Source organism: Equus przewalskii, chromosome 10, assembly GCF_037783145.1.
Source record: "Equus przewalskii isolate Varuska chromosome 10, EquPr2, whole genome shotgun sequence".
Lineage (NCBI taxonomy): Eukaryota > Metazoa > Chordata > Mammalia > Perissodactyla > Equidae > Equus > Equus przewalskii.
The window spans coordinates 18850319-18863541 of record NC_091840.1 but is presented as its reverse complement, the minus strand read 5'-3'; the positions used below and the strand labels follow the sequence as shown (position 1 = coordinate 18863541).

The window sequence follows — 13223 nt, the reverse complement described above, 5'->3', positions numbered from 1 at the left end:
TAATCTTCTAAAACTGTATTTGGAACTGACAAAATCTTCCTAGAGACAAGGCCCTGAGCACAGAGTCTGTCCCAACCATAAAGTTTCACATCGACTGTATAGCACAAAATTAGCAACGAGTGATCTTTGGCACTAGAATGGGTAATTCCTTCGCTGTTCATACAATATCCAAACCACACCACATGACATTAGATTTCTGGTTTAACAGCTGAATTTTACATTTAAATTATCTTAAAAAGTTGGAAGTCCTAGCTAAGTTTTTCAGTATCAATATGCTAACCGTATCTAACACTTAGTGCCCGAGGTAGAGACTTCTGTAAGAGACTTATTAAAGAAAACACAATTGAGAGTACAATAAAGAAAAGCATTTCCAATCTTGGAAGTATATAGAAAAATGTCTTTGCTGGTTCAACAAGCCAACTCTGAAATGCAGATTCTCAGTTTTTTATTTACGTAGAAATTTTGCATGGGAGTAGGACTCTTGTTTGGATGCCTGGATTCTGGGATACTATGGATTGCTTCTGTAAAAAGCATGATTATTAACGTGGAATGTGCAAGAACCAAACTAAGTTAACATCATTATTAAAAACAACAAAACAACATAACTGCGTTAGGAACAACAAATAAAATCTTTTAAACTCTCCATGATGTTTTGTGTGGCCAGCATGAGTGACAAGTATGCAGTTGAATTTTATGATTCTAACCTTTGATGGTGACTGAATTATTACTCATTTATGATATATAGGTGAGTTGAAATTTAATTTCCAAACTCTGCACTGTATAGGCGCAGGGGTTTTATTATTTTCAGGTAATAAGACTCTTCATGAGATTACATGATTTTATAAAGATAAATTTAATCTAATACCTGGAACCTTCCAATCAAAATGACCAGCAAGTGTGTATTTTTGACTTCAGGTGCTTTTCTTCAGTCAGGAAAGACTTTTCCTTTATAAAAAGGCATTTCTTGAAGTAGGTTCAAGTATAACATACCTGCCTTTTTCCAAAAGCTGGCTGGCCAAAAATTTATCATAAACTATAGTTGGTATTTTTAGAAGTGTACTGTCGTTTAAATGAGACAGAAAGCATAAAGCATCAACATTTATAAGCTTAATGGGTAAAAGCATAGGTATGACTAATAGGAATAATATTTAAGTCCATTCTTGGTATAAACTGCTTAGAGCAAGTTTTAAACCATCACTGATTCTTGTGATAAACAGCACTGAAGGACATCTTACTACCATCACCTTCTTCTTTCAACTACTTTTTTTGGAGCTTTAAGCTCAGACAAATGACCAATAATAGTTGGTCTTTTAATATCTTTTACCAGAGACTCTCTTTACTTCGTAACCCTTCTGAGAGCAAAGTGGCTGCTGAAACTTGGAAAAGTCAAGTCAACTGCCTAATTTCATACCAAGAAGGAATGACAGATTAAGTTACCTAACGATGATTTTTTTCTCTTGAAAGATACAGGTGTTCTTTTTAAAAGACAGAGATGTGGGAGTCCTAACCTGTGAGAATCATTTTAGATGGCAAAGTTCATTTTTATCGAAAGTAACTCTATAGACATTAGTTAAGGAAAATCCCCAGAAAAAATGACTTCAAATGAAGTAACACACTTGTGGTTTTAAATGAACAAATATAGAAACAGGCAAAACTAAGTCATAAAGCAAAGACAAAGCCACAAAACAAACGTTAATATTTCTTTAGGGGAAAATTTTATCTAATTCTGCCCTCAAACTTGCCCTAAGAAAAAAGCCTATTTTATACATCTCTTCTGAATAACAGATTTTAACATAGATGAACAAAGGACACACCACATCTGAATAAGCCCAACATGTTAAGGAATATAAACATGTTGTTGGTTATATCCTGATTCTAGTATGTGAAGGACCTAGCTCCTAGTTAAAGAAGCAAATGTCAGATGGCAGAGCATGTCTTATAAGGCAATTCAAAGGAATATGATTTTGACAAGAAAAAGAACTGTTGTCAGGCTTTTTATACAAATACTTTTAAGTTCCAGAACAATATTATTATAGATTCAATGTAGACGCAATTAAGGGTTAAGCTAGACACTGATATGGCCATTTCTTTAACGTAGGTCCATAACATGTCTTTAGGAAAATGGCTTTGGCAAACTCATATGTTCAAAGGCTGAAAGAAATGTACTAAGAAAGCACTGAGAGTTGGGAACTCCATGTCATAACTAAAACTTTAGTGAGAGAAAAATAGATTTTAAGTGTGTGCACATGTGAAGTGACTTAGAATATCTTTCTATATATTAAGTTGAAGAATTATCCCGACACAAAAGACAACAATCTCATCAGAACAAGCCAAGATGAAACACCAGGGGCACTGTTTGTAGAAACTGAGTGGATGCTTCTGGCGCCGAATGTCTGCTTGGCATTTCTGCTTGATTCCTTGCCTCTTCATCACTCTCAAATCCCCAACCTTTCCGCTGGCAAAGCCACTCTGTTCTCCTCCAGGCTCTGAATGGACGGATGTGAGTGTATGCATATTTTCTGTCCTTCAATTAAGAAATCTACTTGAAGTTCTAGTGACATAAGAATTAATCGGCAGTTCTTTATCTTAGCTAGGCTTAGGTATTTAAAATTTTGCCTGCTTTCTTACAATAATTATTGAATTTCCTTATTAAACATTTGGTTTGAAGGAAATGCATGTCAGTTATCCAGGATACATACATGTATCTCATTTTCTGAAATTTCCACTTCAGTCTCACCTGAGTTTACTTTTTGCTTAAAATGTTTAGAGATCCTGAGGAGCTTCTCTAGGCTAAAATATATATATATATAAAGAAAAGAAAGGTAAATGCATGGCCAGAAGATAAGCTTAAATCTCCTACTTTCTTTTTTTTGGGGGGAGAGGGGGAAGTGTGATGGAGAACAAAGAAAAAAAAACAAATGAAAAAGAAGTACACAAAGGATGCTGTTCTAGGATTCTCCTAAATAATGGAGAATAGGCATTTTAAAATCAAGATATAAAAAATAATACTTTTGGAGTTTCAAAGTCAGAGGTGGCCTGCAATAGCTTTCTGTCAGAAAACGAGGCACTGCTCCCTGGTGAAGCAAAGGCCCCTTCTTTTAAATCTCTACCCAGCTCTTACTCAGAAGATCATAAACAGCAAGATAAACCATGTGAACATGACGGGAGAGCAAAGCTCTCCAACATAATATAAGGTTGAAAATGGTCATAAAATACTGCAAATTACAAGTGTTACGTGAACATTAATGCATGTCATTGACAAATATATATGCCCATAGGAAATAAATACTGAAATTCTCTTTAGGTCTATAAATACTGAAATCCTCTTTAGGTCTATTTACAGATGTCCCAGGTCTGACTGGTCTTCCAGGCAGAAACCTACATTGGCAGAAGACTATGTAAATTATAAAAGTTCCATGGTAAACTATAAAAAATAAGGAATTTGGATTTAGGCCTTCTGCCATATGCAGTAGAAGTAGCTTAGCCTACAAGGGAACTTTTCTATTTCTAATGTTAACATACAAAGAAAATATCCATCACTGGCTTCTTAAGAAACCAGAGAGAGGCAGGTTTCTGGACAGAGATTTAAGGCAAAGCAAACAGGTCCACAACTAAACATCCTATTAGGGCTCATTTTCCAGGTGTGGCTTTGCTTTGTGATAGAGGAATCTTAGTAACAACTCTAGCCAGGGTCTCCATGCCGCTAGTGGACTGAGGACACCTTTGTGTATCAGCCATTATATACACACCATCGACGCATACATTGGAATGCTTGACATTTAAGGAGTCCCGCAGTGAATCATTTATCTCCTCTAAAAATACAAACAGGTTTTCAAAGACTGCATACAATTCTGGGCACATGAATGAGATTCACAGATTTCTCAAGGATAAGAGAGAACATCTCTACTCCTTCTACTGTGGACTTTCTTTCCAAGACTGAAAACTGACTCCTCCTCCTCCAACTCCTGACATACCTGAAATCTCCCCTGCAACATGAGAGGCACTTTTATTGGGTGTAGTATCTATTAAAACTTTAAACCCAGGGTAGAATTTGCTGAACAAAGTAATAACACTAGCCTAACAGGCATTACCTTAAGGATAAGGATTTTTTTCCTTTAATATAAAAGTATAACTACAGTGGTCCAATGTACAAATACAAAAAAAAGTTCTCATACTAAAAAAAAAGTACCATAATACTGTACATACAAAAACTGTTCAACAAGAATGATTTAAATATATTTCTTCTTTTCCAGATCTGGAAGACACAAATGTAAAGTTCTGCAACTGTAGTATTGCCGGAACATGTGCCCAGGAACACTGTGTTTCCCATTCTCTTCCCTTGTCCCAGCCCCGCCTTCAGAGTCCCCTGAGCTTGGATCGTGAGCCAACAGCATCCCTGAAGATAACCAGAGCCAAATGTTTACTCAATGGAAGTCATTATTCAGTGAGTCGCTGCTTACCATAAACTATGAAAAGCACAAGTTTTAAGTCCAGCCAAGATTAAATCCAGACGGAGGTCTTCCCATCCCCTGATTTGCTACTAGCACTGCTTTTGTTGGACCCAGCTTTGGACCCCACTTTGGCTTTTTTCCCCCGGGGACCATGGGGGTTGTTTTGGTGACTATAGGCCTGGATTGCTAAATCCAAGCGTTCCTGAGCCATCCTGATCTCCCGTTGCAGAGTCTCCAGGTCAGCTGGGAGGTTCTCCTCATGGCTGCCGTACTGTTGTTCCTGGGCAATGTTGGCTTTGTTTTGCTTGTAGGCAATCTTAGCATTGGACAGTTCGGTGTACTGGATTTGATCTGGTTTGATGGCAATGTTATAGCCAGGGGGAGCAGATGGTGTATTCCAAGTGAAAGGATAATTATAAGCACCCGGATCTTCTAGTTCCCTCCTTTTACTGTTTAGCGAGTCCCGAATTGTCCCAAACCCTAAATGAAGCATCTCCCAAATGTTAAGCAACAGGCAAAGGCCTGTAACACCATACATTATCAGAAGGAAGATGGTCTTTTCAGTGGGTCTAGAAATAAAGCAGTCTATCTTGTGAGGGCATGGAATTCTGCTGCAAACATAAAATGGATGGACTTGGAAGCCATACAGAAAATACTGCCCTATCAGAAAACCCACCTCAAACACAGTCCTTGCCAGCAACTGCAGGACATAGATTTTCATGAGCCCATCCTCTCGAATCCGCCGTCGACCATCATGCTTGGGTTTAGGTTGGTTCTGCTCTTTATTTTCTTTTTCGCTTTCTAATTCCATTTCTGGATACATCATGGGATCCTCTTCATGGTCTTCTTCTGTTTCTTCCAGAGCCCTGTGCTGTTTCCAACGCATTGCATAGAGTTTGCTCCGAGCCGCCTTCTTGTCTGCTTCACCATGCTCCATTTTGGCAATCTTATGAATGGCATAGCCCAGGTACATCACTGAGGGGGTTGCCACCAGTATGATCTGGAACACCCAGAAGCGCACATGGGAGAGGGGTGCAAAGGCATCATAGCAGACATTCTCACAACCTGGCTGCTCTGTGTTGCACACAAATTTGCTTTGCTCGTCGTAATAGATGGACTCTCCTCCTACGGCTGTAAGGACAATCCGGAAGACAATCAATACTGTGAACCAGATCTTCCCCACAAATGTGGAATGGTTGTGGATCTCCTCTAGCAGGCGAGTCAGGAAGCTCCAACTCATGGTGATTGAATTGGTTTGCCCTGATAAAGACAGAAAAATACCAAAGGAAAATCAACAAATATTAAAATCTTAATTTTTTTTTTTAAGATTTTATTTTTGCTTTTCCTCCCCAAAGCTCCCCAGTACATAGTTGTATATTTTTAGTTGTGGGTCCTTCTAGTTGTGGCATGTGGGATGCCGCCTCAGCACGGCCTGATGAGCAGTGCCATGTCCACACCTAGGATCCAAATTGGTGAAACCCTGGGGCTGCTGAAGCAGAGCACGCGAACTTAACCACTGAGCCACAGGGCTGGCCCCACACTTTAATTTTTTATTGATAATATCACTAGGAACTACTTCTCTGCATACTTGAAATCTAACTTCAAGGCTCACACTAGAATGATTATTAGAATAAATAGCATCTCACTCTCTACTACCCTTAGGTAGGACAATTCACCTCAGTCTATGAGCACTTGTTTGGGTCTACCAGGGTCCTAGGAAGTCCAGTTTGTCTTCAAGTCTCCCTAGTTTAAAAGGTAAATTTTATATACACTTTTTATACTATGTATAAACTTTATATATACTACTATTTCATCTCTTCCCTAGTTTAAAAGGTAAAATTGTAGCTATCCCTTGAGATGTATTTCTCAGACAAAATACTGGATTCTTTACATATACTGTTATTTCATAAGACCTTCAGAACTTTGTGAGATGTAGATAAGACAATAGCACAGAGGTGTAGCTACTCAGTCAGGTCACAGTAAGACTACCACTGAGAACATAATGGGGACGCTTGGGCTAGACTGCACTGTGAAGAGGTACCTTATTAGGAAACTTAAATTTTGGACCTGGTGACAAAGTATGAAAAAGAATTGAGACAGTATAGCTGCAAACAACCGAGAGCGATCAAGAACTAAAACAAAAGACAGAAAAGAACTAGGAAGCCACTCCCTAGCTAGGCTGCACAGCATAGCAGATTCTAGGATTCTGTATAATATTTCTGTATTTTGCTTACGGTAGATGTTAAAAAATGTTTGCAATTGAATTATGAGCATATTAAATCCAACCAACAGGCAAATCCATTTAAAACAGCATTTTGAAGGATAGTTTTATTTTGAGATTCTTAGATCTATGCCCAGAATTCTGATAAAGATCAGCTAAGTGAGACAATGTATGTAAAACCTCTAATACATCCCTGACACAAAGTATACCTAGCTTTCCTCCTTCTCTCTCCCAGTTTACTTATATAGATTATAGGTGGTTATCAGTATTACTGAAGAAGTTTTTTGCTTTGTTTTGTTTTTTTGCTGAGGAAGATTCTCCCTGAGCTAATATCCGTGCCAATCTTCCTCTATTTTATTTTTAGTATGTGGGCCACCAGCACGGCATGGCCGCTAACAGAGGCACCCAGGAACGGAACCCCAGCCACCGAAGCTGAGCCACCAAAGAAGTCTAAATACACTTTACCTGTTATCCAGAACTTCTGTTATCCAAAATTTTCTTAGAGAAATGATGTTTTGCTTACAACTTTTCCAGAGTCCCTCTGGAAGGGAAAAAGAACAGAGAAAGTCATAAGCTTCCTCCCACAGAAAACAATCACTAAAATGCCATTTTCAGGAAGAAACAGTTTTCTATGTACCATAGGAATCAATCAGCATGAGAAAGAAACAGGCATGAGTTTGCTACCACTGTTTCCCCCTCCCAATACATGTGGTAGGAGAAACTACGTAAAAATATGACAAGAAGATGAATCATTCATGAAAATCTGAAGCATATGAACTCCAGCACCTAAAGGAAAAAGCCAAAGCAGAAAACTCTCAACAAGTTTAAACCCGGTCACAAAGGCCTTGTGGAAATCCTCACTCTGAGTGCTCTATTCCCTCTCTATTCCCTGGAGCAGGCAAGGTCGCTGGGATCTGAGCAGCCAACTAGGAGCAAGCTGTTTAGTTAAAACACCCAACAGCTGGCTCTCCGTCAGTGGGACACCAGCATCCACAGGAGGTGATTTACAGATTCAACGGCCCAGAGAAAGAAAACACCTGCATCTGTATTGTGATTAAAAAAAAAAAAAAAAAGCCAGGACAAACTATTGCTCATTACTTTCTGCCAACTTTGAACAGCTATGGCCAAGAGTCATCCATAACATGCCAACTTTGTTCATTTACTACCATTTAATAATAAATAAATGTAAAAGAATCTCTGAGTGTTATGTTTTCATAGTAACTTAATAAAAATTGTTTTCGGTAAGACACGGAAAAAACCTGGCACAATTTCCAAAAGGTCAGTGAAGAAGAGAAAAGTAAGTTCAGGCATCCACATAACATGCAACTATCAAGATTTACATAAGAATCTGACCACACAAAGATCTGCCCATAAGACTTCAAGTACAACTCCCATTTCCAGCCTTGATGTCCAACTGAACACCACTTCTCCTCTCACTGAATACACAAGCTACAAAACCACAAAACAAGAAGTAAACAATATGTAATCTTTAAATGGTGACATAAACCACGTTTCCTACATAGAACTCCATAATGATTCATATCCACAAGTTCAGACTCAGAGTTTTTCCAAATGCCACATCTAAAGCATTTCCCCCAAAGCCTGAAATTCTATTTGTTCCAATAAGCCAAAATCATGGAAGTGCACGTGTTAATTAGTTAGAAAACGCATCCTCTACACCTCCATCCACACCAAAGACAAATGGATAGCTTTTTAATAATTATTGCTATGAAGGAATTTCTCAGCAGTTCAGCATCTCATACAATAATCCAACTTTTTGGAGGGAAGATGAATTGGTCGATAAGCTCTTGAAAGCTTATGTGAGTCATAAAGCAGCCATTTAAATACAGAGAAGTATTGTATACTGGTTAAACTGTAGGCCTAGAAAATGCTGACCCCTTAGAGCCTGGTTTTCCACGAGCATTCGTAAGTGCCACAGCACCCTATACCCATACCTTGAGTATAAGTGATGTGTTTAGTAACTTAACTCCAGCATCTCATAAAATGCGTGATAGGCAATTTTCTTTCTAAAATAACCATGCTCTTCCTTCGCAAACTGAATGGGAGCATCACCACTGTTTTGATCTACTGAAAATTCAGTAGGTTTTTCTTTGATAGTCTTCCTTTTTCCAAATCCCCTTCCTCTCTTTGCAAGCACTAAGAGAATGCTTAAATATGGATTAAATATCAGAGTATATTACTGCACTGGGGGATGGGAGGACACGAGAAAGGGAGAGAGAGAGAGGCGCAGACAGGAAAAATGAAGGAGTAGAATGGTGGGTTCTTGAATTGACATTTCTAAGCAGACTGTGTCACTGCCAAGCGTGGTCTCACTGTGTTCCTGCTCTACTCAAGTTCCCTTTCTTCTGGAACTATTTTTTTGCTTTGATCTCAGAAACCTAAGATTCAGGGCATAGTCTTCTCTGACTTCCCTGCTTCAGCAAACACACTGGGTTATAGAGTAGGGACTGAGAGCATGCACTTAACCTGCGAACGGCTCTCATGAAAAAATAAAAGTCATTTCCATACTCCATCTATGAATGGAAAATGACATGGGAGCATGTAACCGATGGTGGAGAGAGGTGGGAGGATGCCAAATACCTAAATGTTTTTTGCTAATTAGGAAAGCCTCAAATGATTTATATGTACTTTTATACTTAGTATCTTCTTGAATGTATCCTTTATGCTTTGGTTGAATTTATCTATAGACAAATTCCAGGAAGTGGCATTATTAGGTCAAAGGAAATTGTAAAGCTGCATGGTTCTTGGTTTGTACTGTCATTTGACTTTCTAAAAAAAGTCCTAGTAATTTATAATGCCTGGCAACAAATGGTTACAATTTCCCCTCGACCATGATCATCACTATTGTTTGTTATGCTACTTCACTAGACGCAAAATAGTATTCCACAATTGTGTCAATTTGTATGTGGGGTTTTTTTTTGCATTTTTCTTTCTTTTTTAGTGAGGAGGATTAGCCCTGAGCTAACATCTGTTGCCCAATTTTCCTCTTTTTCTTTTTTGCTTGAGGAAGACTATTGCCAAGCTAACATCTATGCCAATCTTCCTCTATTTTCTATGTGGGACACTGCCACAGCATGGCTTGGTGAGTGGTATGTAGGTCTGCATCCAGGATCTGAACCCACTGGAGCCCGGGCCACGAAGCAGAGTGTGCAAACTTAACCACTATGGTACCAGGCCGGCTCCTCAATTTGTATGGTTTTTTTCCCTGCTTTTTCTCCCCAAATCCCCCCAGTACATAGTTGTATATTTTGGTTGTGGGTCCTTTTAGTTGTGGCATATGGGTCACCACCTCAGCGTGGCCTGACAAGCAGTGCCATGTCTGCGTCTAGGATCCAAACCAGTGAAACCCTGGGCTGTCAAAGCAGAGTGCGTGAACTTAACCACTCGGCCACAGAGCCGGCCCCCAATTTTTCTTTTTTTTTCTTTTGAGGAAGATTAGCCCAGAGCTAACATCTGCTGCCAATCCTCTTTTTGCTGAGGAAGACTGGCCCTGAGCTAACATCTGTGTCCAGCTTCCTCTACTTTACATCTGGGACGCCTGCCACAGCATGGCTTGCCAAGCTGTGCCATGTCCGCACCCGGGATCCAAATGGGCGAACCCAAGGCCACCGAAGTGGAACGTGCAAACTTAACGGCTGTGCCACTGGGCCAGCCCCTGCATGTTTTTAATATAGCAGGATACACTTCCCCCATATTCTTCCCTCTTTGTGGATTATCTATTTCTATCTTTTTGCCCATTTATCTGCAGAATGTGTTCTTAATATAGTACAGACATTAACCATTTGACATTTAATATAAATACCTCAGTCTGTTGTCTTCCTTCAAATTTTATTATTTTTATATAGTCACATCAGTCAATTTCTAGAATAAATTAAGGTAGAAAAGTTAATCTTTCTAGGATGGCTTTTTAAATAAAGAATATTGCGATTCACAGTAGCCCATAATTCAAAAGGATTCACACATACACAAAGAAAATACATACTGAAGAAAATCGTGTTTGCTTATGTAACATTTATTGGACAGAAACCAAATGTGCTATTTTTAGTCCATTTTCCAAATAACTAAAATTACAAATCTACCCTGTGTTGCACTAGAAAATATAATTTAAAAAACTAGTTGACATCAATATGATAATATGTAATTCCTTCCCAAATTCTTTATATTTGAAGAGTTTTCTATCAGTTATATCCTAACAGGATCAAGTCAAAGTTTATTGCATTTTTCTTTTTTTTTTTTTTAAAGATTGGCACCTGAGCTAACAACTGTTGCCAATCTTTTTTTTTCTTCCTGCTTTTTCTCCCCAAAGCCCCCCAGTACATAGTTGTATATTTTAGTTGTGGGTCCTTCTAGTTGTGGCATGTGGGACACCGCCTCAACATGGCCTGATGAGCGGTGCCATGTCCGCGCCCAGGATCAGAACCGGTGAAACCACGGGCCGCTGAAGCGGAGTGTGCGAACTTAACCACTCGGCCACGGGGCCGGCCCTGCATTTTTCTGTGAAACAGAACTCATAGGATTTTTGAAGATTAAATGTAGAGGCTGGGCCCGTGGCTGAGTGGTGAAGTTCGCCCACTCTGCTTCAGTGGCCCAGTGTTTCGTTGGTTCGAATCCTGGGCACGAACATGGCACTGCTCATCAAACCATGCTGAAGCAGTGTCCCACATGCCACAACTAGAAGGACCCACAACGAAGAATATACAACTATGTACCGGGGGGCTTTGGGGAGAAACAGGAAAAAATAAAACCTTAAAAAAAAAACCCAAGATTAAATGTAAACCACATTATTTGGATTATCTCAAGAGGTAGATTATATGATTAGATCTATTTTAAAGAGGAAGAAATGAGGTCCAGAAAGTTTATAAAATTTGCCTAAGATCATCCAGTTATGAAGTGGTGAAGCCAGAATTTGAGGTCAGCCTGTCTTGCTAGAGTCTGGGCTCTCAACCACTAGTGAAGAAGTACATTACAGATGACCTATGTACAGGTTCCATGTGAACAAGGAAGAGGGGACCTTATCCTAATCCTTGGGATCAGAATTAACTAAATAATAAACTCACAAAGATCAAAGGGTGAAATTTCAGAGTTTAAGATCTTATGTGTACAATGAATTGAAAGTTAAAAAACAAAAACAGGGGGCAGCCCAGTGGAATAATGGTTAAGTTTGTGCACTCCACTTTGCCAGCCGGGATTCGTGGGTTTGGATCCTGGCGGAGACCTGTACACCGCTCATCAAGCCATGCTGTGGTGGCATCCCACATACAAAATAGAGGAAGATGAGCGCAGATGTTAGCTCCGTGACAATCTTCCTCAAGCAAAAAGAGGAAGATTGACAACAGATGTTAGCTCAGAGCTAGTCTTCTTCACCAAAAAACAAAACCCAAAAGAACTGCAACGTTTCTTGGAAGTTGGGAAGGAAGAATAAAACTAGGAAAAGGCTATCTTCAACAAAAATTATTTAATTAAGTAGGATAACTTATTTGGGCATTGAGGATATGGACTAGAGAAGTTGGAAAATTGAGTTCAGGGGACAGCAGTCTGAGATGATGATACTTCTGAAAGGGGAGATACACAGATGTATACATATGAAGTGCTCAGAGCTGTGCCTGGCCTCAAGAAAAGCACCATTATTACCATTACTACCAGTGATGCTGCCAACTTTTTGTCTTATCCCCTCAAATGGACTGGGAGCCCCTAGATGTTAGACACCACATCCTTCACCTCTGCTTCCCTAGAACTTAGCCCAATGACCTGCTAAATAAATGTTTGGTAAACAAATGAATAAATGCATTCCTGTGGGCTCTGCTTTATACTCTTTATTACAATCTCTTCTATGCATATTTTTTCTCCTAGATTCCCACTGCATAAGCCTGTCCAAAAAAGGAATAAGCAACCTCATGAGGCAGTGAACCCTGGTTCACTGGACAGTTTAAGCAGAAAACAGGATGCCTTATGGAGTCAGGTGTTAGGGAAAACACTGGCTTAGAAACTAATCATTTTTACTTAAAAGTTTTAGTTCCTAATCTCAGTTCAACATCTTTCAGGAAACCATTTGCTTACTTTTCCCTAGTTGTCTCCCTTTGCCATTTCCCACAATTTTCTCTTCAAAACTTCCATCTTAAATCTCCAATCCCAGCTCAATTCCAAATTTTCACATGCTCTTACATTATTCTTCACTGAAGAAAAGAAATGCCAACAGATGGAAATGCTTTCAACTCTCTTCTCTTCCTATTTAAAAACCAGACAAAATATATGAAGCAATATTATCAGACATTAGGCAACAGGCAGCACAAGACAGGGTTGTCTGAGACGAGGGAAACCAACAGGTGAGACCTCTGATTGCCCCAACTCACTGCAAGCATGGAGAGCTTCTAGGCTGCAGAGCAGGTAGCGGGAACCTAAACAGAGCCTGGCACACTCACCGAACTGAGGAGACACAGGACAGGCCTCTACTTTGGAGGAGCAACATCTCTACTTTGGAGATGCCAAGGTAGCTAGAATTCACAGGGCAGAGTACTGGAGAGGAGAGAGCT

The 13223-nt window shown here is 39.5% G+C and overlaps 1 protein-coding gene across 7 annotated transcripts in view; it reads right to left on the bottom strand.

Moving 5' to 3' along the window:
• Positions 1-13223, bottom strand: part of GJC1 (gap junction protein gamma 1) — a 45977-nt gene continuing 32754 nt past the window's right edge. For 6 of the 7 annotated variants that reach the window (XM_008520623.2, XM_070561787.1, XM_008520626.2 and 3 more), the window contains 2 exons: positions 7138-7213; positions 1-5711 (listed from right to left, as the gene is read on the bottom strand). In XM_008520623.2, the coding sequence (XP_008518845.1) occupies positions 4501-5691 (1191 nt within the window). In that variant the 5' untranslated portion in view covers positions 5692-5711; positions 7138-7213 and the 3' untranslated portion in view covers positions 1-4500. The remainder of the gene's footprint in view (positions 5712-7137; positions 7214-13223) is intronic. The other variant, XM_070561789.1, reaches the window with a different exon arrangement.